Genomic DNA, 26,227 nt, shown 5'->3' with positions numbered 1-26,227 from the left:
ATCATTTTATTCATTTTGGGGGCCGCACCACGCGGCATGTGGGATCTTAGTTCCCGGACCAGGGATTGAATTTGCGCCCCCTGCAGTGGAAGCGTGGAGTCTTAACCACTGGACCACCACCAGGGAAGTCCCTCGTGGGCTGGTTTTGGAGACAGCAGGGCACAGCTCACCCGAGCAGAGGAAGGGGAGCCCCGGGAGCCACGGAGATTGGAGGGCCACGACCTTGGTCACCTCGGCCAACTCGAAGGGTCCTAACCCACCGCCAGTGGGCAGCCAGTAGGTGTAAACTCTGTACCCGTCGCAGTGACACTGGGGCACGCCCTAACAGGGTCCCCCAGATACCGACCAGCGGGGACCATCTGAGGCCGACGTCCTCCTTCCCAGGGACAACCTTGGACAAGACAGATGAGAGTTTTGTCCTCGAGCTGCCCTGTGCCCCCAAGTCTAAAAGTGTTTCATTTGGAAAGTGGAAGGAAGCTCCCTGCTCTGGAGTGGTCCAGAGACCCCCGTGCTCGCGATGCGGGATGGAGGGTCTGGCCGTGATGCAAGGTGGAAGCAGCAGGTGACTGGATCCTGCACCAACCTTTCGTCGTAGGTCAGCTGCACCCTTGGCTTCTTGGCCGTGTTTGCCGGTGCCTGGGTGCCTCACCCCCTCCTGGGCCCCGTGGTGACAGGCAACGGCCAGAGGCAACGCCTGCAGGACGCCCAAGGCCCTACCCTCTCCTACCCATCGCCAAGCTTTACTTACAGACGCAGCGTGGGCGAGGCCAGGTCCTGTACCTGTGGGTCCCTGGAGAGCGCCCGGTCCTAAGAGGTACAGCGGGAGCCCAGGTGGGAAGGACGCCCTTGGGCTGAGGCGCCCTGGGAGGCTTTGTGAAGAAGATCTGCGAGGAGGGGCTTCGGGTGTGTAAGGATGGTGGGCGGGAGCCCAGGAGGGAGTGGGCACACCTGCAGGTCCCCAGGAGGAAGGCGCCGTCTGTCCAGCGCAAAGCAAGAACCTCTCCTCTCCCGTTCACGGGAAGCCTCGTCCACACCCTGCCTGGGAGCTGGTGACACAGGACAGACGGCGTGAGGAGCTGGGCTGGTGTCACGTGGGCCCCTGGGGCCACCTCGCAGCCCCGTGAATGAGGTGCCAGCCTCCCCGAGACCGAGCTGCTCAGGGTGAGATGGGACCATAGCCCCCCACACCCCGGGGTTCCTGCGAGGAGTCGATGAGCTGGGCCGGGCGGGGGCTCAGATGGGCAGCTCAGGGACTCGGTGCTCGGGCCCCCACAGGGGCTGTCGCGATGGCTGTTGTTATCAGGAGCCGAGGCAGTTGCCACGAGGACGGGCCTGGCCTGGCGCTGGCCCCAGAGAGCCCCTTCCCCCTCCGCTTGCTGGGCTCCCTCTGGCCTTTCCCTCCTTCGTGTAGCACAGTAGGTGAAATGGGGACAGGCTGGGACGATCTTGCCACGCCCTTATCTGAAACTGCTGCTCATTAAGACCATCTACAGATTTTTTTTTTTTTTGAGATGATCATATGGTTTTTATTCTTCAATTTGTTAATATGGTGTATCACATTGATTGATTTGCCTATATTGAAGAATCCTTGCATCCCTGGGATAAATCCCACTTGATCGTGGTGTATGATCCTTTTAATGTGTTGTTGGATTCTGTTTGCTAGTATTTTGTTGAGGATTTTTGCATCTATATTCATCAGTGATATTGGTCTGTAATTTTCTTTTTTTGTAGTGTCTTTGTCTGGTTTTGGTATCAGGGTGATGGTGGCAGATTTTTTTTTTCTCTATCACATTCTCAATCCAAGGAAGCCTGATGTTGTAAGATGCTCAAGGATGCTAGGAAGGCCTGCATGTTTACCTGCCAATCAATTGGTGGGTCTCCTAAGATTCAAGGGTGACAGCTCACAGAGACGCGGGGGTGGGGAGACATCGCTGATATTTAACTTACCCTCCACGTAGCCTCTCAGATACACTTTACTACGTCCATCATCAGCCTCCCACTTAATAATAGAATCACGGGTAGTTACTCACAAATTGTTGTATTTTCCCTGCGTTTCAACTGGAGCCCCACAGAATGCAGCAGACCTACGGCCGTTCCCGTAGCCAACGGCTCTGAACAGGGCCTTACCTGTATTGGTTCTTTTTTATGGGTACTGTGTACACAGATGTGTGTTGTGTTTTTTCATACATTTTTGAATTTCTCTTCTATCCAGAAGTGAGTCTGAGCGTGGTGACTTCGTATTGGAACAGGTGATAATTATGCAACAAATACTGTACTGTTGTTTAGAAGGTCAACTCGCAAGGTCAAGGGAGTGGAAGTCTTTACTAAGGAGGGAAAAAATGTCAGTTATGCCGCTGTGTGCAGAGCAAGGAATCCTCTCCTCCACTGACAAAAATGCCGAGGCTGTTACTTCTTGTGTCCTGTATGCAACTTTGATGGTTTGTTGACAAATCTGAAAGAATGTGCAGCCCTTGGGAAATGCCCTTCTAAACGCTGTGTGTCCTCAGAGCCTTTTCGTGACATTTACCAGCTGTTCTTCTTCACAGTGACTATTTGAAAGACAGTTTCATGAACTCAAAGCTTTCTCGCCCCTGTGTCCCTGTCCTTTGCCCCGTGCCTGCTCCAAGAGTGATCAAAACACATGAATTCGTTCCTTCACAGGCAAGAAAGCTATGTAGCTGTACCTCATCACCAACCATTCTATATTCCCCAAGCATCCTTAAACTTGTTTTCATTTTATAACTGCAAACACTCTCTCTCTCCTGCTTCAGTGTGAGCCCCTGCCCAGGACCCCAGCCCCCCGCCAGGCACTCGGTGGGCATTCGGTTGGTCTAAGACACCAGGCAATTCTCACTCCATCCAAATGGATCCCTGACTCTTGCCTCCAAGCATATGCATTTCTTTTAGGAGCATGGTTTCATATGTCCATCCAGACTGGTTAAACATTATAAAAACGTAAGAATGAAAACAATTTTGAAATGTGAGCACTGCATACAGGCTGCCCAAGAAAGAGCAGAATTTCTTTACCATTAAATGCTGAAGTCTTCTTCCAGCGTTTAACTCCTTCCCTAGAGAGGCAGAAAAAGTAGCGCCCTCTTAAAATCAGGATGCTAAAATATTACTGACTTTGAGGAAATCTTACAGCCTTTAAAATTGAAAGCAAGTCGGCAAAGATAATTTATAGGTTAGAAAAAGGTGGTAATATAAAAGGGAATGTGGATGCATTTTTCAAATGCATGTCAATTAATTCCTTGGGCTTCTTCGAACACACAGTAGGTTGTAATAGTAACAGACAAGCTAAAGGCAGGAGATGAGCTTTAAGTTTTCGCTGGGAATCTGATGGCGGGAAGGGGTTTATAGTCCAACTGGGGCTCTCCAGGTGGGTGGCGCCTTGCTATCTGAGGGCCCTTTTGTATTTTACTACTGGCTTTATCTCACTGCAGAATCTCTGGTAGTTCACCTTGGATAATGTGACTGAACGTAATTTGGGATGATAAATAGTATGGAAAGCGTATTTTCAGGCCTGTGTAACAGAGTCGTCTTGGAATTGATTAAACTGATGCAATGTTCTGGCCCATTCCAAGTCTTCCTGGTAATACCTGTACTGCCTACTGCCAGTTCTGGGAGGAGACCTCAAGGAACATTCATGAAAGGGGAGGTCCCATCTTCTTTCCTTTTTTTAATATTATTATTATTTTTTAAATTGAAGTATAGTTAATTTACAATGTTGCATTAGCTGCAAGTGTACAGCAAAGCGATTTAGTTATCCATATATATACATCCGTATATATATATTCATTCTTTTTCAGATTTTTTTCCAATACCCGTCTTCTTTCTTGACTGTTCATCTTCTCCCCTGAGGGAAGCACCACAGTCCTGGATGGCCAATGAGTTAAGACAACAAAACCTTGAGAACTGTACAGCCTGAAAATAAAGGAGCCATGGCACAGCTTCCGTACTGCCTGAACCTCACACAGATGGATTTCAATCCAACCTACATTGATCAACTTGGCAAGCAAGAAGCAAGCATATCTGCCAGGTTAAAAACTTTGGAACACTGGTAGAAAGGGTATCTATTCAAAGTGTGCGTATAGGCTGTTGACACTCCTAACTCTTCATTTAGTTATGGCTAAGGAGCAGTATTTTGTGTATCTTTTTAAATTCCATTTTTCTAATAATTTGTCTTCATTTTTGTGATTTTACAAAATATTGGTTCATGATGCTTAGTAGATTTTTAAAAGCAGTCCTTTTCCAAAGACAGAGAAGCTTTGCCCTGGAGAGGATGATGCCAGAGCATGCCTGGGAGGAACCCAGGTCTCTGAAAACGACCTCAAGGGGTAGACCAGAACTCTGGACAGCTCACCAGGAATTACAAAAGGGAACGAAAGCAAATCTCTATATTAAAAGCAATAGTAATACAGATGGTTTATGTGTATGTGTATATGCAGTAAATGTATAATGATTCATGGACAGAGTGTGACTGGGAAGAGGCCTCACCTGTATTGGTTCTTTTTTATGGGTACTGTTGTACACAGATGTGTACTATGCTTTTTCATATATTTTGAATGTCTCTGATATTGTATTAAATTTATAAATTGAATTTAACATAGAACTAAAAGTAAAGTATTTTAAGATATTAATATAGTGAATAATGGCTGATGCATAATGTAACAATTGCTTGCAAGTATTTTGCATTTGCAAAAAAATGGACTTTCTAAATTCATATTATTAATAATTTATATTCTGCTTTAATCCAAAATTGCTTGAAATGTACTATGTGTTACTGTACTATCGATAGAGCATATAAAGAGCTGATTTCATAATGAAGATTCTAAACTTAACTCAATTATTATTTTTTTTATCATATTTTATTTGTTATTCTTTACTGGACTTTTTAATAAAATACCAACGGTTTTTCAGGCTAAATTATTAAATTTAAATAAGTTTCAGAGCCCAAATCAATCATTTTTTTAATTCTAGGTTTTATCAAAAGCTAGTTGCTACCATCAAAGTCCTTTCATGGCTCCCAAGAATCGTGACATGTTAGCACGGCCACCAGCTTAATTCAGGCTCGTCGCGAAGATACGCACAACACTGTCTTTTCCGTGTGGGACCCATTCATTAGTCGAACTGTCGATCTTTTTTAAAGTCTGATTTACCAAACCTTCTCTTGGAAACCTGCTGTCACTCCAGGCCCAGTGACGACAGTGATACCGGTGTCAGAGCAGCCACGCTTAGCTTGAGATTTCTGTTACTGAAAATCACAGTGAATTCATTCCGCCCCCTCCCTGAGTGTTTGATACATACGCCCGCTCCATCTCTACATGTACACAGATGGGCACACACACACACATTATAATCTGCACTTATAGACCCATGTGGGGAAAATGCCACCAACAGAATGATGTAGAACCAGATGAACAGGATTTTGAATAACTGCGCAGAGGCTGCCTTTTTAAAGAAGGAACCAATGGCCTCGGGAACCTAGATCTGCACACACAGCCCTGGCCTGAGTTCACACGGAGAATCAACAGAAGAAGAAATAACAGCGATTTTCTTTGTTCGGCCCCAGGGTCCGAAAAAGAAAAATATTTAACTGCACCGCTTCTGGGAACATGAGAAGCAAATGTTCTGATAGCGGCTGGCCTGTGACTTTAATGCTTTACCAATAACGCATGTAATTACCTACTGGGGAGACTGGGAGGTGTGGGTTCTTAAGGATATGGCTGAGGGATAAGGGAAGCAGAGCAGCATGGGGGGGTTTACCGCATCAGAGAGCCCAGCCCACACCTCCCTGTGGGACGGCCTCCCGGTGCCCTGAGATACCGGCTCCCTCCCTGGAGAAGCCAGACTAGACAAGGCAGTCTTCTTTCAAAGAGGTTCTCAGAGGGAATTGGGGAACTTCACTGGCCTCCTGGTAGTCAGGTTGGTCCAACAGGGAGGGATTGAGGGACCCCAAAGTGCAGTGCAACTCCCATTTCTGTCCACATCTCAAGCCACTTAGGACAATCGTGTGTTTGCCCAAGTCCCATGTGCTGTCTTACAAAACCATCACCCGCATCCCTGCTTCGTCCAGCCAAATACCTGAACTCTCTCTTCTCTCTACGGAATACAGATCAGCAGACATTATCTGCCTCTGGAATTCATGTGTTAATGCGCCAGTCTTGTTTACGGCTGTGAATATCTCCAGAAGAGACTTTTCTTTTTCTTTCTTTTCTTTTCTATACCCCTGTGATTGCAAGCCTAACTCCCGTCATTCAATTTATTTTCACTCAATAAATAAATAAATTTCACCCACAAATAAATAAAATTTTGAAAGCCTTTTGCACCACAGCCGTGGCGCTAGGGTGAGCTATTGAAGAGATGTATGGGTGAGTCACTCACGTGAATCTTAACCCTCTTCTGGTACCACTACCTCTTGCCTCAGAGGAAGAGAATTCTAACGCTGCTCCTCTGAAGCTCATGCCTCAACCGTGCTCCTGAGCCTGTCTCTGCCGTTGCCCTTTCCTGCCCCTGGCTCCTGGCTCAGCCCCCCTCTCCATCCCTGGTCCCACCATCGCTCGGGCGAGGTCAGGGTCCACGCGGATGCCTCCTGGTCTCTTGGCCCCCCCATCTCCCCAGCTCCCGTGATCTTTCCCTGTGTCCCCCCATCCTCCCCAGGCACACGCGGGGGCTTGTCCTCCCAACATTCACGTCCAAGTCTCGAGAGTACGCATCCCGCAGCCCCTTCAGGCATCCCCACTGCTCCTCCACCCAGAGCTGCTCAGGTACCAACTCCTTTACTTTCTCCAAACCATCAGTCCCCTGCTTTCTTATGTTGACAAACTGCCGTTTAAACAGCATCCATACCCCGGCCTGCACACCCCCCCCCACCAACTCCCCCCATGCTCGCCTGGACCAGCTCAGCTCCCTGCTTTATCCGCTGCAGGGCTCTCCCTCCCAGGGAGCAGCCCAGCAGCTCAGAAAAGGTGACTCAGGATCCCCCTGCCTGATGGTGGTCCTGCCCCATTTCTCTGGTCAACTCCTTCTCCCACTTGCTTTGCGGACCACTTCATCCCTTCTGCACTTTCCTCAAACTTCCAACCACTCCGCCCCCAACTTCCCCCTACTCAGCAGACCTCAGTCCCTAATTCTCAGAGAAGACAGATGTCGTCAGACAGAAACCCCATCAAATCCCCTCACCATCCCTATAACTATTTATACCTTCCCCCGCATCCCCACAATAACCCTACACTAGTATTTCTCTCTCTGTTCTTGTGTGTTTGACTACTTCCTCGAAATGTGAACCTTTCCATCAGCATCTTAACAGACTAAAATCCCCCCATTTTGAAAGGCCTCTCCCCGCTCTGAACCCCGTGTGCGTCTCTAGCTTCTGCCTCCCCCTCCGCTGAACACAAAGCTGCCCCTACGTCTCCCCCGGCTCCGTCCTCGGCTGGCTTCCTCCATCACCCCCAAAACAGCTCGGGCAAAGGGCGCTGTGAAACCCAATCGTCACATTTTAGTCCCTGAGTTACTTCCAAACGGTTGCCCTTTCTGCTGTTTCTAAAATATGTGGAAGGGCAAAGTACCTAGAATAGCTAAAACAACCTTGAAAAGAAAAAGATGGAGGGCCCACAGTACCTGATTTTGAGACTTAGAAAGTTACAGTTATCAAGACAGCCTGGTATTGATGGAAAGGTGGAAAATTGATCATGGAACAAAATAGAGTCTAGAAATAGACTCAGGCCTATACGGTCAATTGATTTTCAACAAAAATGCAAAAGCAATTCAGTGGGAAAAGTATAGCTTTTTCAACAAATGGTCCTGAAACAAATGGTCCGGTACATATTTTTTTTAAACGCTTGATTCATATCTCACACTATATACAAAACTTAATTCAAATTGGATCACTGACCTAAATGTAAAATCTGAATATATAAAACTTAACTAGATAGATAAAACTTCCATAAGAACACACAGGAGAAAAGCATTGCCACCTTGTATTGGGCAAATTTCATAGATACAACAACAACAAGCACAATTCACAAAAGAAAAAATTGATAAATTGGATTTCATCAAAATTCAGTTCTTCTCTTTGAAAGGCACTGTAAAGAGAATGAAAAGAAAAGCCCACTGGCTGGGAGAAAATGTTTGCAAATCACATACTTGATAAAGGACTTTTGTCTAGAATGTATAAAGAACTCTCAAATGCAATAATATGAAAATAAACAATCCAATAAAAAAATGGCAAAATATTTGTATAGATACTTCACGAAAGAAGATACACAGATGGCAAATATGCACATGAAAAAATACTCCACATCCTTAGTCACTAAGGAAATGCAAATTAAAACTTCTCTAAGATACCACCACACACATGTCAGAACTGCAAGAATTGAAAAACTGGCCACACCAAGTGTTCTTTAGAAGGGCAGAGCAACTGGAACTTTCATTCATGGCTGGCGGGGATGGAAAATGGTGCAGCGATGGCAGAAAATAGTTGGGCAGTTTCCTAAAAAGTTGAACAATCTGCCACATGGCCCAACATTCAATTAGGAGGTGTTACCACAGGGGAAAGGAAAGCACAGGCCCACACCCAGACTTGTGCATGAAGCTTGTACGTGTCATAGCCCCAAACTGGACACAAGCTAAATGGCCATTCACAGGTGACTGGACAAACAAGGGAATGGCACCAAGCAACACAAAGGCACGAACCAGTGACACACCCAAAGGCTAGGATGAATCCCAACACGGCTGTGGGCGCAAAAAGAGTTCACGTCGTGTGATTCCTTTTATATAAAGTCTTTGAAAATGCAGTGTAATCTATAGTGATAGGAAGTAGATCCATGCACAGATCAAACTGTACACTTTAAATTCATGTGCAATGTATTGTATGTCCATTATACCTCAGTAGACAAAAAAGCAAAGGCAAAACAAAAATGGAGACCATTTCACTCACAATATTGTTAGTTTAAGATAAATAAGTACTAGGGAGGTAATGCACAACGTGTACAGCAGCAAATACAATTAACACTGCTGTATGTTATATATGAAAGTTGTTAAGAGAATAAATCCTGAGTTCCCATCACAAGGAAAAAATAGTTTTTCTTTTCCTTTTATTTCGTATCTATACGAGATGATGGATGCTCACTGAACTTATTGTGGTCATCATGTCATGACGTCCGTAAGTTAAATCGTCATGCTGTGCACCCTAAACTTATGTAGTGCTGTATGTCAATTACACCTCAATAAAACTGGAAGGAAAACGTAGAAAAATAATCATTTTAAAAGCCCAGATTTTTCTTTTAATCACGGTGGATCCTTACAAGAGTGACGAGAAACCCAGAACGAGTATGGGTTGTTCCATTATCCACTGCTCTTAAGAGGAATGGGGCACCAGAAACAGCAAGGACTCTCTGAGCCGTGTTTTCCGACCCATAACATGAGAAGAGCAACACCTACCTACAGGATTACCCGGATGGGCCCAACGTCATCACAAAGGTCCTTATAAGGAAAAGAGGGAGGCAGGAGAGCCAGAGAAGGAGAAGTGAGGATGAAAGAAGAGGTCGGAGTGAGGTGATGGCTGGCTTTGAAGATGCAGGAAGGGGCCACCAGCCAAGGAATGCAGGCGGCACCTCGAAGCTGCAAGAAGCAAAGAAATGGATTCTCTCCAAGGGCCTCCAGAAGGAAGCAAGTGCTGCTGTAAATTCCTTTACTGGGCTAAATTCAATGTGCTGACAAGACAATATGCCTGATTCCATGCACAACCCACTTAAAAATAACAGCATATTAATACCACTTACACGGGTCACAGACTAGTTGGTATCAGATCTACTAAAACCATCAATAAAAATGTAGTCGTCCATATAAAACTGCTGCATTGGACGGCAAATGTCACTGAGCCAGCCCCAGGATGCTCTGTCCTCCTGTGCGGGGCCATAAGCTGTGACCCCGCAGGTACAAAATGTCAGGCATAGGATCCTGAGGGGCCACGTGGGCCACAGAGCTGGCTCGTTTTGCCCTCCGTGTGGCAACTCAGGTTGTTGACGTTTTTAAACCCCATCTTCTCTGGTGCTTCCAGCCTTCCCTGAAAGCACAGGTGACAGCACCATCGTGGGTGTCAGTACACGACATGAGGAGAAGTGAGACATCCCTCCTAGAAATACAACCAGACCAAGACGCCCTTGAAAACTGCACTTTGAAAATGAACACAGACTGGTCCAGAGCAGAGACATCCAAAGTCACCTTACGTATATGATGGACTTCTAGGCCTGGAGAACTCGCGTACAGCCAGACAAGGACCTCAGTTAACATGGACAATAAGGAACCAGCCAAAGCGTTTTGGCCAGCAAGGCAAACGTGGCAAGAACGCAAACCTGGGGGCAGGTGCACGTGCACGTGGAGGGGGACGCATGTCTCAGTGACAGGAACTAACACCTGTGCAGGTGACAACTAACTATCACTCGAAGCACTTTTTCTGTGTCAGCTGAATCTTCCCAACAACTCCAGGAGGTAGTTCTGTCTTTAACCGTGTCCATTCGACAGAAGGGTAAACTGAGGATTGGTGGATGAAGGCGGCAGAGGCAGGAGGCCGGGCCCTTGACCATGGCCCCGTCCAGCCTCTCAGCCCCTCCCTCCCACCCACAGGCTCGCAGAGCCACCCTCCCAGTTCAGAACCAGTTTCTAAAGCCCCTCGGTCAGCGTCAGGCAGGAGGGTGTGTAACCGGGTGGCTGGTGTCCTCCTGCGTCCTGTATGCTTGGCCAGCCTGAGGCCACACCTCAGATGGGGGGCAGTGTCTCCGAGCCGACAAATCAGGTTTCCAACAACTGCGACGCTAGAATTTGCATCACTTGTTCTCAATCCGGACCACTGGGGGAGCTTTTGAAAAATACCAATTAAATCAGAGTCTCTGACCAAGGAAGCTTCTAGAGAAGCTTTAAACAGGACTAACCAGTCCAACAATGGCCGGTCATGTGAATGATACCTTTGTAGACTATGCAGCCTTGGCCAAACCAACACAGACCAAGAGAACTATCCAAACAACTCAGAGAATCACGAAAAGTAATAAATGTTTAGTGTTCTAAAATCAATCAATCAATCAATCAATCAATCAATCAGACTCTCTGAGAAACCCAAGCACTAGTATTTCTTGAAGCTCCCCGCGTGGCTCTGCAGGGATCCAGGGCTCAGGAGCGTGGGCCAGCCTGAGATTACAGGGGGCCCAGCAGCTGCCAGCCAGGGCCCTCCAGAGACGCAGAAACAACAGACGCTGGATAGGGGCCTATTAGGAGGGATTGGTTCACACAGTCATGGAGGCTGACAAGGCCACGAGCTGCAGCGTGAATCTGGCGGCTGGAGACCCAGGAGGCCTGAAGGCCTAGTCCGAGTCCGAAGGCGAGAGCAGACCGCTGTCCAGCTGGAGGACAGGCAGGCAGAGGGGGCAAAGTCTCCTCGCCCTGCCTTGCCGTCTATTCAGGCCTTGGCGGATTGGATGAGGCCGCCGCGTCGGGAGGGATCGTCTGCTTTACTGAGTCCATCAACGCAAACGTTCAGCTCATCCAGGAATGCCCTCCCGGAAACACCCAGAAAAGTGTTTCACCAAGTACCCAGGCACCTCGTGGCCCAGACTAGTGGACACACAGAGCTCACCACCGCACAGCCCTGCCCGCACAGTGTCTTCCTTCCCCGAGTCTCAAAGGTCTGCACGTACAACCCTAAAGGGCTACATCATCAGTTCCGCTTCTAGGGCATCGTCCGTCAAGATGAATGGTCTCCATGCCTTTCCAATGACACAGCCCAATAAGGAAAAAATGTTAAAACTCTGAACGTCCCTATACACATTTACTTATTAATTTATAAATAATATTAAGGTTCTATTAGATGAGGAGATATATACATACATTCTGACATACATACATATGCACATATATGTACATACGTGTACGTATATGTATGTTTATGTATACGTGTGTGTACACACACACACACACACACACACACACTCTGATACCGTCTACCCACCCCAACAGGAGTACCCACCACTCCCACTCTGGAGATGACAGGTGTAGACGCTGCAAAGTCTCTTTGATGTCAGGCTTCTGTATGTTCATTCTCTTCAGCTAGACTTACCACTGACCTTAAGCTTCTCTGTGGTGTCAGCATGAGGCCGGGTGCGCGGAGCACGTGGGTGACACGGTACTGAGAAGCCACCGAGGGCAAGCAGGTGACATGGACATCCCCATCACTAAAGGGGCCATCTCACCGTCGCCCCCTGTGGACGCTGTTGGAAGCACGTTGGTGCTTGCACTGAGACCTCTAGCTGTCACCTGCCTCACTGGACGTGCTCCCAGGACGCTGCGGGCAGCGTGGCTGTGACCCCGAGGCCCAGCTGGTGCCGCCTGCACTCCAGAGTCCCACGTGCCAAGAGGCCACGGAATCTGGGGCTGCAGGGCCCCTCCCCAGGACTGCGAGGGGAGCTAGCAATCTGGTCACTTTGGATTCTTTTTCTTAAAGAGCTTCCTCCTAACCGTGTTCTGTTCAGGCCTCATCATACCCAAAACCACACCTGCCAACACCCTGCCCTGGTCCGTGGGTGGGTGTGAAAGCCTGCTATCTTTCGGTTATTTTTTCAGTACATCTCATGTTATATATTGTCTTGTGTTTATGCATTCACCTTTTGAAAGATGAATAAGTCCTTTAAACACACTGGGAGAGTAGATAACTTTCTTCGGAATATAACCTCTTCAATAAAGCCCCCTACAGCTCCTACCTCCTAAAGTCTGTCCCCTTAACAAAATTATTGTCACCGAGCCAGTATTTGGTCAATGGTGTTGAAAAGCAGGTTTCACTATTCTTAGACAAAATTCCCGTTTCACAGCAGAGTTCCAAAAGCTTCCCACAGGCTGCGGTAAGGATGCCAAAGAAAAGCAAATTTTTCAGCAACAGCCAATATAGAGAAGAGGGAGGAAAAAACTCAACAGCCCACCTGAGACATGAACAAAGGAAATGAAGATAGTCCCAGTGAAAGAAAATACAATGGCCCTGAAACAATCAGAGTTCACTCCAGAGAAATGTCAGTTGCAACTGTACCGAGACAGCGTTTTCCACCACGAGATGAGCAAAGGGGAAAAGGAGTCTGGCGACACTGTGTTAGCGAGGGGTCGGGAAGCAGGCAGTCTCTGGGGGGGTGCACGTGGGGACAACGTCCACGGAGGACAAGTTGGCAAGAGCCCAAAATTTGTGATGCCCATAACATTTTGTTTTAGCCAATCCATTTCAAGAAATTTGTTTACTAGATACATGCATGTGTCAAATAGTTTAGGTTCACAGTTATTCACTGAAACATGGAAATAACCTGATGCTCTCATCACCAGGGAACTGGTTTATATAATATGCCACAACCATAGAACAGAATACTACACAGCCATTAAAGAGAATGAAGAAGGGTGGAAACAACACAAATGTCCACTGACAGATGAATGGATAAACCCAGTGCGGTATATACATACAATGGAATATTATTCAGCCATGAAAAGGAAACGAAATCCTGATATATGCTATACCACGGATAAACCTTGAGGATATTATGCTAAGTGAAATAAGCCAGACACAAAAGGATAACATTTATATGATTCTACTCATTCTGAGATAGTTAAAATAGTCAAATTCTTAGAGAGAGAAAGTAGAATGGTGGTTACCAGGGGCTGGGGGTAGAGGGAGTTGTTATTTAATGGGTACAGAGTTTCAGCTGGGATGATGAAAAAGTTGTAGAAATAAATGGTGGTATGGTTACACAACAATGTGAATGTATGTAATGCCACAGGACCGTATACTTAAAAACGGAAAATTTCATGTTATGTATGTTTTACCACAACAAAAATAAAAGAATGAAGAAGTGTTTTATGTACTGATATGAAATATATCACTAATACATCATATATCATAATATGTCAAATATACCATAATATATCATCTCTGAAATATGTCATTAAGTAAAAATAAAGGATCCAGAATACTATGTATACTATGTCAATACTTGTGTAAAAAGTAGAGGGGGATAGAAGAAAACATATTTCCTTATACAGGCGCAGACCTTCTCTGAAGCATATGGAGAAAATGGTAATACCAGCCCCTCCCAAAGGGGCAGCTGGGTGACCTGGAAGGGTTAGTGGGGTGAAAGGCTGGAGGAGAGAGGAGATTACTTTTCAGCAGATGCTGTTTCATAACCCTCTAATTTTGTAGCAAGTAAATAAATTATATATTTTAAAAAATTAAAATTAAAAATTTTAAATTAACATAATTTAAAAAAATTTAATAGAGTTTTTCTTGCTTTCCTGAAAACTGCCATCTTTCTCACTATGAAAATCCATGTTTTCAATAATCAGTTTATTAAAAATAGATTTTTAGTAAACTAGTGGGATATATCTTCACGTTCAATTAGCAACTAAACTATCAGGAACACTAAATTTTTAATATAAAACCACTTGAATAAAAATATTAACAAAGGATGTTGTTTTCTATCATGTGTCTAATTCATACATTGCTTTCAGTCCAACTACTTGGGCTAAATCTTTCTCACCCCTCATAATCTGTCCTCATATATCAGATACCAATGGAAATTCCAGAAGCACCTTTTCCAAAGAAATAATCAAGGATGAACTATTTGAAAGTGAAGGCCCCGCCCTCCTTCCAGTCCACCCTGGCATCCCCTGGTCCCACTGTGGCTCCACTGGTGCCCATGACCCTGCTGGCTGGCATCTTCCCTCCAGCAGCCGCGGATGCCCACTTTACTAAGCCCATCATTCCACAACTTAAATAAAGTGCCGCTGACTAGATTATGGCAGATATCATACTCATCAAATCCTGATGATACTATCTCTTGTTGCCTTTAGAAGAGGCTACTGACTCCTAAACTTCTGATTAGAGTTCCACTAAAAAGTATAGTTTTTACAAGAAACTCTATCATCGGTCAACATTCTTTGAAAATTCTTTCACTTTTCTCATTTTTTAACAGGAAAAAAAGTCTTAGGTCATTTTCTAAAGGAATTTTCCCTCTTTTCCTTTTCTTCTTTAAAAAACAGGTTCTCACTGCTGATGGCATTTTGACTTTTCTTGATTATTATCCTCATATCTTAACTTATAGCTTGCAGTGTAGCTTTGAAGATTGGCCGATTTGAAATTAAAATTTGTACAGCTGTTATTTATTGCGGGGGGAAAAACCGTTTATACTTTAGATCATCAAAATACCAAGATTTCTAAGTCCAGAGCTTTTACCTCCCAATTTGTCAACATTTAATTGCATAACCAAATTCTTACTGGTCAAATCATGTCTTTTAGGGGGAAAAATGCCTCATTCAGTGGCTGATTGCCTAAGTTGGCTGAAGACAGACATTGTTGGAAGAATGACTTGTTTGGGCAGATTCCCAGAGCTAATAGTGATTAATATAATATTTAATGTTAGAAGTGCTTAAACTTTACTCCAGAGAATATATTCCCACAATCAGAGGAACCGCTGATTTTCACATTATTCCAGCTATCTTTCATCCCACAAAAAACATGGGTATCTTAGAGATAATGTGGTTCCTCATTTTCAAGTGACATACATATTCAAGAGCTAGACAGTAAAAATTCTTCTTTTCTTTTTTTTTTTGAGGTTGGACACCAGCTTTGCCCCTTATTCAGTGTGTCCTCCGACAGGTGATGTAACTTCTCCATGTCTCACTTTACTAACTTCCAACATAAAAGCAACAACAGCTCCAAATACCATAAATACATCAATGTCCGGTTCACAGTCAGCACTCATTAATGTTATTTCCCTTTCTTTAAAAAAAAAAATCAATGACATGTTTTTATGCTAAGAATTAAGTGTATCCCACTACAGTTCTCAAAATTGTAACCAACACAGTCAGAAATTTTGTTAGTTTCTCCACTCCTTAGCTTGTGAAACACTATCAAATGTTTCTACCCGGTTGTAACACAGGTGAGATGGAATTAGTTATCTCTGATGGGAAAGTAAGCAAAGTACCAAGCTAGAATTCCTTTTAATGATCTCTCTGATCTGAGATAGGAAATAAAGGTCCATCGTTTGGATCTTGGACAGAAATGTTTTCAAAGGGAAAACTGTATATACATCTCATGCTGATGGTATGCGTACACTCCGCTTATAAACCAAAACATTCTTATTTAACTACAGATCATAATATGCATTTCAGATCGTAATATGCATTTTTCCTAAGATTTGCCTAATTGGAAGCTTTTGAGAAATGTTTGTGTGGATTTCTCTTTTTCCTTTCAAAATAGATAAATAAATATATAATTAGAAAGGAAAAAAGTTTCTAAAACACCACATTTACTACCTAAATAGAGACACTACAAGGAAACCTGATACATAAGATCCCAAGATGATAAATTCTATAAACTAAGAGACCTATTTTCACTAGCCAGATTCAGTTGTAGGTTCCATTTAGTTTGATCCCCTTGTTCATTTAAAGTATAAATCCAAAATACCAAAATTCTAAACTTTTCAAAATTTCCTGCTCCGTGTAAAGTGACCAAGAATTGTCCTTCACTTTGTATATGCTGTAATTCACTGCACAAGGAGATCCTTCCATGTTTCCAGTCAAAGGAAATTACAGGCATTTGATCTGGGGATGCATCCTGGGATGCTCTCCTTGAGATGTGATGTAATAACAACAAAAACAGCTTACCTGGCCTGATGGTTTCTCAAGGCTGAGATCTCACAGCCAAGACATGGAAGCCAAGAGCACGTGGAGACAGCTTTATTTTTACAAAGGCATGAAACAAAAGAATCAGTTAAGGAAAACTGACAAATTCTCTCCTCTAAACCTTTTCCTGGAGAGACGTTCCCAACCTTGTGTATGGACGCCGGGAGGAAGCAGCATCGCTGACTATGACAGACTCACGGGGACACCAGGAGACTCACGAATAAAAGGCAAAGGGATGGATACCTGACCAGCATCTGCGATTCTTAGAGGTGACACATCCCATTTTAGGCTGCCTTTCAGAAAGAGCAGAATTCCAGAACACAACGGGACCTCAGAAATCATCTAATCAAGTCCCTCCTCTTACAGATAACAACTCCCGGGGAATTTCGCTTTTTGCTAAAATTTGTGAATTTGTATTAGAGATGATATTTGTACCCAGGTCTCCCCACCTTCCTCTAATGCTCATTCCTCTATGCCTTGGCTGTCCAGATAAAATGCCCAGTTGCCCTGATCTTCATTTCACAAAGGCTTGCTGCTCAAACATACATTTCACTTGCTTCAAGTTCAGCAGATATTTTCCTTACAAATAGGATATACAGAACTGGTCCCTGGGCCAGCCCCAAATACCTAACACAAGCACAAGAAACAGTGGTGTGCTAAAAATCACCTGCAAACCTAACTCCCTACAACAGAATTGACTGTGCCAACTCCAAGTGCCAGGACCGATGGAATCAGAGACTCTATTCTCCCTGCAGTGGACCCTCCAGCTCCAAATCACTGCTGATCATCATGGGGGAGGGGGGTCTGGGCCCCAGTGGGTGAGGAGTACAGAGCTCAGGAGTGGGGAGCACAGAGCTTCCAGGGGTATAACCCCAGGGGACACGTCTGTATCCCAGAGCTGGCTTCCTAGCCGCCATGTTTATTTTCTTCCCTTGGTCTCAGGGTAAGGACCAGTTGCCGGTGCTCTATCCTGTCACCACCTAGGGTTTGGACCACTTTTTTTCCCCTCTCTGCCCTGCTGTGGCCATCCACACGGTCTCCTGTTCTTATGTTGCCTACATATCCTTCTGTCCTTGAAAGGAATACTCAGGCAGTCTTTTTATGGCTTTCCAAGGATTTATGAACTCTATGCATGATAAGACAGTAGAAATGGCTCTCTCTTCTGCTCCTTCAGCCCAGTCCCTCCTTTATTTCCATCAAATCCTGATGGAGCTCCCAGGAGTATAAAGGCTTCGAATCCTGTGGCCAGATTCACCCTGGTTTAAACTCATCTGAGATAGGATTTCTTGAGCATCCTCACTGGAAAAGCAGGAAAGGGCCAGGTTAAGGGGCTGGGGTGATGGGAACTTGAAGGAGATCCGCATCTGGGAAGCCACAGCGAGGAAAGAGGATGCATCGCACCCCAATGTTCATAGCACAATGTTCACAGCAGTCAAGACACGGAAGCAACTTAAATGTCCATCAGCAGAGGAATGGGTAAGGAAGATGTGGTACATATATACACGATAGAATACGACTCAGCCGTAAAAAGAATGAAATAATGCCATTTGCAGTTACATGGATGGGCCTAGAGATTATCAGACTAAGTGAAGTAAGTCAGACAAAGACAGATACCATACGATATCACTTATATGTGGAATCTAAGAAAATGATACAAATGAACTTGTTTACAAAACAGAAACAGACTCACAGACTTAGAAAACAAACTTACAGTTACCAAAGGGGAAACATGGTGGGGAGGGATAAATTAGGAGTTTGGGATTGACACATACACTCTACTGTATATAAAATAGATAATCAACAAGGACCTACTGTATAGCACAGGGAACTCTACTCAATACTCTGTAATAACCTATATGGGAAAAGAACCTGAAAGAGATATATATATATCTTATATATCTTATAATATATATCTTAATATATCTTATTTTATATATATATATATATCTGGATCACTCTACTGTACACCTGAAACTAACACAACATTGTAAGTCAACTAGACTCCAATATAAAATAAAAATTTTTTAAACATAAAGAAAATAAAGAAAAAACAAAGAGGATGCAATTCTCTGGCTGTTGAACCACCTCGAGCAGCTGTTACTCGTGTCTGGAGCACACCTACCGGCGTGTACACAACAGAGCCTTGAATTGTGCTTTCTTATTTTCACATCTGTTTACCCTGAACTAGAGTACCAGCTGCTTGAGGAGAAAGCCCATGACATGTCTTCTCATGCCCTGCAGCCTGAGAAGATTGTGAATGACTGATAAATACTCCCTGAAAGCCTGGGAACATCCAGGCCACTTCAAGGTCATGACCTTCTCCAGTGGTGCAGAGGAATGAAGGGTACTTCACTGGGCCAAAACTTGGGGAAGTCACGGACAGCCATGAACAGCAGTTCCTCCGCACTCCTCGTACAACAGTGTTGGCTTCTTTTCTCCTAAGTTGAGGGAAGTGCCTCTGAGGGGAGATCTTAATTAAAGGTGTTCTAGAAGCAGCCGTTGAACAGACCAACCCACCTCCTGGACCTGTGCCAGCCGATATGCACAACTGACCAGGGAGACAAATGTCTGGCTCGAATCAGAAGGGGAAATGTAGAGTTCTGCCCTTCAGGAACTTGCACTAACTTTCAAGGCTGACTTTTCGAACTCCAGGCACTGGCCTCCCGCCCCTCACCGATTGAGCATGCACTGCTCTGAGGAGGACACATTCCTTTTGGGCTGGGATAATGATAGCTGGTTCACACATGAACCTGTTTCTGAAACCACCCATCGTGGAAAGCTGCCGGATCTAGCCAGGGCATGGAAGCAACCTAAGTGCCCATCGACAGATGAATGGATAAAGAAGATGTGGCACATATATACAATGGAATATTATTCAGCCATAAAAAGAAACAAAATTGAGTTATTTGTAGTGAGGTAGATGGACTTAGAGTCTGTCATACAGAGTGAAGTAAGTCAGAAAGAGAAAAACAAATACCGTATGCTAACACATATATACGGAATCTAAAAAAAAAATGGTTCTGATGAACCTAGGGGCAGGACAGGAATAAAGATGCAGACGTAGAGAATGGACTTGAGGACACGGGGAGGGGGAAGGGTAAGCTGGGATGAAGTGAGACAGTGGCATGGACATATATACACTACCAAATGGAAAATAGATAGCTAGTGGGAAGCAGCCACATAGCACAGGGAGATCAGCTCAGTGCTTTGTGATCACCTAGAGGGGTGGGATAGGGAGGGAGGGAGGGAGACGCAAAAGGGAGGAGATATGAGGATGTATGTATATGTATAGCTGATTCACTTTGTTATACAGCAGAAACTAACACAACATTGTAAAGCAATTATACTCTAATAAAGATGTTAAAAAAAAAACAAAAAAAAAACACGAAAGCTGCTGGATCCCATCCAAAGAGCACATTTTGAAAGCTTTTGGTATTCCTGGAAAAAGCTTCCAGGGGCTTCCCTGGTGGCGCAGTGGTTGAGAATCTGCCTGCCAGTGCAGGGGACACGGGTTCGAGCCCTGGTCTGGGAGGATCCCACATGCCGCAGAGCGGCTGCGCCCGTGAGTGAGTGAGTAAATCAATCAATCAATCAATCAATCAATCAATCAATCAATCAATCTTCCCCAAGTGTATGGGATACACATTCTTCCGTAAGGATATCTCAGAATAGAGTCCAGGGCCTCACGATTAGAAGTAAACAGGACAGCCCTCAAAAGTCACAACTCAAGCAAGTGCGGTGAAGACATAAAAAACAACCCACAACTCAGGATGGTGAGGGCGGCTTCCCTGGGACTGTGATAGGAACAGATTCGTCACAATGGACAGAGTTTCCACTCAACTTACCAAAAAGAGCCAAGAAATGACGTAGTAAGACTCTTTTAGCAAATGACAAGCTATTCCATGCAAAAAAGTGGACACCCACGCTCTACCTTTTCTGACGGCAAAATATGAAGTAATGAAGGAAATCGAGGAGACAAACAAAAGTCCTTTGAGACCCTGATGTTTGGTGAATACCGAAACCTTTATTGCAGGAAACTCTGGAAGCTTCTCGGGCTACCTTGAAACCTAGCCTGGATTCCTGCCTTCACAAAACAGGTTCTGTGGAGTGCAGCCAAGGGCCAGGCACTGGCTACAAGACCTGCAGGCTTCCCTCTGGTCCCTGATAGTCTATGACCACAGCATTTTCATAATTTGAGTCTCTGCAATACATTCCAATTATAACCTTGTGAGTTGTTCAGTGCCTCAGAGAAAACCTTCAAATTCTTCTGGCTACCTTCCACAGTCTGAAACACGATGCTGAGCAGATCTTGTTAGAAATAAGCATGGAAAATGCCATTCAGATGGAAGGTTGCCCTAGCTTTTATCTTCATGGCTCCGAGGGTTGTAAAATCTACACTTCCCTCTCCTTTCAGTATTGTGATTTCACTTCCAATGGATTTATCATGCTACCCAGGCAGTGCACGTGACTCAAATCACTCCACGGCACTAAAAAAGGCAGCGAGACAGGTCATACCTAGCTGGAAATCGGGGTCATCATCAGCTTTGTCTGCCCTCGTCAAAACGTGACAAGGGTGGAAGCTGGCCGTGCAGAGGTGAGAGTGAAAATAAAGTATAAAGCAAGCTACATACAGAAGAGTTCACTTCTGAATCTCTTTGTTCTCTTTATACGTCCGGTGGAATATACTGTTGTGAAAAACTGCCACAACTCACCCAAACGTTGATCGGTGTCAGGAGAGAAAACTAATGGGAACCGTAAAGCAATTGAAATGTCTTGTCTTCTGGGTCATAGACCAAGTTCACTTTCCTTTGTCTCTATTATGGGCTGAAATGAGTTCCCTCAAAATTCATCTGCTGAAGTGCTAACCCCCAGGACCTCCCAACGCAACTGTATCTGGAGCTGGGGCCTTTAAAGAGGCAATTATGGTAAAATGAGGTCAGATGGGTGGGCCCTAATCCAATATGACAGGTGTCATAACAAGAAGAGACTAGGACAGAGACACACACGGAGGGGGGACCACATAAGGGCACAGCAAAGAGGAGGCATCAGCCAGCCAAGGAGGGGGTTCTCTGGAGAAACCCACCCTGCTGACTTCCAGCCTCCAGAGCTGTGACACAGTAAAGGTCTGTGGTTTAAGCCTGCCAGTCTGGGACACTTTGTTACAGAAGCCCTAGTAGACTAGCGTACCCCTCCCCCCGGGTCTCCCCACTACCAGTTTTGAACCCTGGTTCCCCCTTCCTTCTGCCCCGCCTCTTTCTTTACTTGTCTTTTAAAAGAGGTTCCCTCGCCTTCTTCCCAGACAGAGTGGGAGCCTGGGGGAGGTGAGAGGGAGAGAAGGCATTTTGCACCAACACTCCCCAGGTCTGTCAAGAGGCTCAGGTCCCCAGAGTTCACAGGTGTGTCTGGTTTGCAAGGGCATCACTTGACTTCATAAGAAGATGTGACTCTCCCTTGCTGGGTGACTCTGACCAAGTCGCTCAGCTTCTCTGAGCTTCTGTTTTCTCATACATTAAAACAAAAATTGGTGATGTGAATTCCTTTGAAGGGGTTCAGAACGAGCCTCCCCAAAATGTGCCACTTTGGCACGTGGATAGTTTTGAGCTAAAGAGAATCGGGGTCCAAGAGACCCAGGAGGGGCTTTTTACCTCCCCCTCAATTTCCTAAAGGAATTGAGACTGGGGCCAGACTCAGAGAGAGAGAGCTATTACTAGAGATCACTTTTATCTGAATGACCTATGCAGGGCAACCATCAATTTACCAAACATCTCTCTTCTTATTGTCCTGTGAATGACCCTCCTCCCCTTGGAAGCCCCAGGCCCCCATCCCATTCCTCAGCTCAGGATGGTATAGAAGCCTCAGCTGCCCAACTTGCCCTTGGGTCTCATATCTTTGGGACTCCCCTACGTACATAACTAATTTGTTTTTCTCCTGTTAATCTGTCTTACGTCAATTAAATTATTAGACCAGCCAAAAAACCCAGAGGGTAGAGGAAAAAGTTTTCCTCCCCTACAATTTCAGGGTTGTTGTGAGGTTCAATTAAGATAACACACTGGAAAATACTTAAATACTAGTCACCATAAGTCTTGTTAATTCTTTTCTTACCTTCTGTGATCATCTATGGATAATTAATTTGGGTAAAAATTTCTATCTGCAAAATAGGTACTACCTAGAATTTTATAGTGAGGTATCATGGAAAAAAAATAATCAACAAATAATTAGAACTTCTGTGACTCTGAATATTATATATTTTAAAGGATTATTTCTTCTACTCTATATTTCGTTGGCCTGATAAAGTTTATTTTTGTTTCTCCTGCCAGTTAATATTTATGAAGAGTGTTGTAGCTGGTATTAAGAGAAAGATTCTAAAGACACAAAAGATCTGGTTCCTGCCTTCATCGATCCTGCAATCTATTCAGGAAAATAACATTTTAACTGTAAAAACGCTTATGAAATTAGTTCAATGTGGTTTTTCAGGGCTGTGATGGGGTATATGGAGCCAAATTTCACTGCAGGTCAAGCCAGGTACATACCTGAACTTTTTAGGACAACTTTCCACACAGCAATTTCCAATTATCACCTATCTAAAGACAATGCCAGAAGAAGCTAACAAATCTGATTGAAAACATTTAAAATCAGGAAAGGTAATAAAAACCTGAATGCTAACTAAGTAATGTATTTTGCTTTAAAGAAATCTAATTGTGTAACAATTTGTACAACAGAACCCTTTAATACACAAGTACCGGGACTTCCCTGGTGGCACAGTGGTTAAGAATCCACCTGTCAACGCAGGGGACATGGCTTCGAGCCCTGGTCCGGGAAGATCCCACATGCCTTGGAGCAACTAAGCCCGTGAGCTACAACTACTGAAGCCCATATGCCTAGAGCCCGTGCTCCGCAACAAGAGAAGGCACCGCAGTGAGAAGCCCGCGCACCGCAACGGAGAGTAGCCCCCGCTCGCCGCAACTAGAGAAAGCCCACGTGCAGCAACAAAGACCCAACGCAGCCAAAAATAAATAAATAAGTAAATTTTTTAAAAAAATACACAAGTACCTCCAATATTCTTAAAACACGATTTGAATAACCAAATCTTAATCTTCTCATTAACTACTTGGGAACCCCTGAAAACAAGATTATTGACGATAGCAACATTTCAGTAGGAAAACCATACATTCTTGAGAAATGCAATTCATATCTGACTTTTGAAATACCTGACTTTAAAAACAGCTCAACCAAAAAGGAAAGTGCATAGTTGGTTTTTTTTTGGTGGAAATTCACAAAATTCAAAATATGGTAATTTGGTTAGTAGGGACACAGGGTCAAATGGCTTAATGCTTCAGAAGCTGCATGTCTTAGGAGCCATATTTGAATTTGGATCCTGACTTTACCACTTACTGACTGTAAGTCCTGGGCCATATTACTGTACTTTTATGAGTGTCATCTTCTTCGTATTTTAAATGGCTACCTTTGCCTTGAAAGGGCAAGAATAATCAGTGCACCTCTCCTGGCCAGTAGCAGGGGTCATCCTGGGTGGAATTTCTAGATGAGAAAGTATCATAGTGGATTCTGATGACTTCCCAGCCTTTGCCTCTCCCTAAACGGTGAATTTTTCTGACGCAACTTTGTGTGTCCCTCCCACCACTTACTCCTCTTCCCTGGAGTCTAGCAAGGTACACAGCACGTATCAGAACCTCAATCCATGTCTGATGAGTGAATACACAAATAAATAAATAATACATAGATAATTTTTAAATGGAGGAAGAGGAAGAAATAAACTAGTGTGTGGAACACATCTTAAGTACTGGTAACAGACCCGTGTCTTTGGCAATTTAAATCTGGAGAAAGAGATGAAAAACACCAAAAGATACTTTTAGCTATAGGAGGATAAAAGGAAAAAAGAGTAGGGGGAAGTACTACGGTCGCTGTCAGTCACTGCTCTGGAAAAGGTCATGCAAAGTCCTTGTCAACTTTATTCTGTAGTGTATAGCTAAAACAGCCTTTAAAATAAGAAGCCAAAATTATCTGAAACATTTACATGCAAGAAAATACCCAGTGAAATAAAATGAAATTAATTCTCTCACGTGCATTGTGAGAGTCGTGTCTTTCTAAGACATTTTAAGATGCGACTGTTTGAATTTTTAATACTGCTGTCTGTTGTATGCGCTTTTCTTTAGCAAAGATTTTGGTTAATATGTCGGAAAGGCCGAAGGTCAATTCGTTTTCATGGATCCAAATCATGTACTCTATTTTAGTTTTTAAAAATGATAATAATTAAGGAATATCCTTGAAAACGAGGAAACACTACACGTTTTTCTTGCTTTAGAAAGGAATATCTTCTAACTTTTTCACGTCTTCCATCAGACCACAATCCGAGTATTTTCAAAAGAGTATTATGGCATTGAGTAGGCGGTAGCCGAGAAGACTGATTCCCTTTCCCAAGGACAGCGCTGCCAATAGGCTGAATGAAGTTAACGGCCAGGAAACAAGCGTCAAAGAAACCCCAGACTTGGCGGCTGATCCTCTGAGAAGCTCCCGGGACGCCGCGAGCCCCTCCCCGCGCCCTTCCGTCGCCCGGCAACCCGGCCACGCCGCGGCTCTGCCCCGCCCCCGCTACCATGGCGACGCATGCTGCGGCTCGGCCCCCGCCCCCGCTGCCATGGCGACGCGGGTCGCCGGCGGGCGCTCGCGTCTCCCGGGCGCAGCGTGGCGCTTTCGCTGCACCTGCTGGGGCCGCGGCAACTTCTCAAACCTTCCGCTCACCCAGCGCTCCGCTACCCCTCGCCTCCTCTCACCCTCGCTTCAGAAAGCGTGCCACGGACGCAGGAGTTCAGCCACCCGCTGCTGGGTGGTCCCCTCCCCAAAGGTGAGGGAGGGGTGACCACCGGCACAGAAAACCCGCCTACCTTTCTCAGCATTCCTGCACGTTAGCGGGGCTCTCCTGAGGGACTGCCCACCCCGCGCCGAGCTCCGGTGGGCAGGAAGTCACGGGGAAGCAGGCGGGGAACTCGGCCCCGGCGGGCGCCGCCTCGAGGGCCCCTGCGCCCCCCTCATTTGCAGGGCAAAGGGCGGGACCTTCGGGCCCCTCGGGCCGGAGACGGTGAACCCGTCCGGTTGCTACCTTCCCGGCCGGAGTTCAGACTGGCTCTGAAGAGCTGTTCAGACTCCACGTTTCCCGGGCGACTAACATCCAGCGGCGGCTCCGCCGCGGCGAGCGCGCCTCCGCGCCCCGGGGCTGTGCTATTGTTCGCCGGCCCGTGCAGGGCGTGGTAGAGGCTGGGAGCGGCCCGGAGCCGTTTCAGGCCGACAGAGGGTGAATTTCTTGCAGGGTTTTCCTCTCCGGCTTCCTCCCAGCCCCTTACTGTTGCATATTCATAAGAAGGCGGGGCCGCTTGCCGTCTCTTTTGAATCCTCGGGGTTGAGGAAGCCGAGGCGAAGAAGTGGGGACGATTCGATTTGGAAACAAACACTAAGAGGAGGACAGGGTGGGAGGAAGTGGTCACTTAAATAAGCAAACATAGGAGTCCTG

General features: G+C 45.3%; 1 protein-coding gene across 1 annotated transcript in view; it reads right to left on the bottom strand.

The window, feature by feature from the left end:
• The window catches only part of SPATA13 (spermatogenesis associated 13), a 268,070-nt gene extending 242,051 nt beyond the window's left edge, over window positions 1-26,019 (bottom strand). The window contains exon 1 of the mRNA XM_082435520.1: window positions 25,605-26,019. Coding sequence (XP_082291646.1) covers window positions 25,605-25,616 — 12 coding nt within the window. The 5' untranslated portion in view covers window positions 25,617-26,019. The remainder of the gene's footprint in view (window positions 1-25,604) is intronic.
• Window positions 26,020-26,227: the final 208 nt, after the last annotated feature.

This window comes from Balaenoptera physalus, assembly GCF_965194825.1.
Source record: "Balaenoptera physalus genome assembly, chromosome: 18".
In the NCBI taxonomy this organism is placed as follows: domain Eukaryota; kingdom Metazoa; phylum Chordata; class Mammalia; order Artiodactyla; family Balaenopteridae; genus Balaenoptera; species Balaenoptera physalus.
The sequence above is the reverse complement of the archived record's forward strand: the minus strand, read 5'-3'. Positions and strand labels throughout refer to the sequence as shown.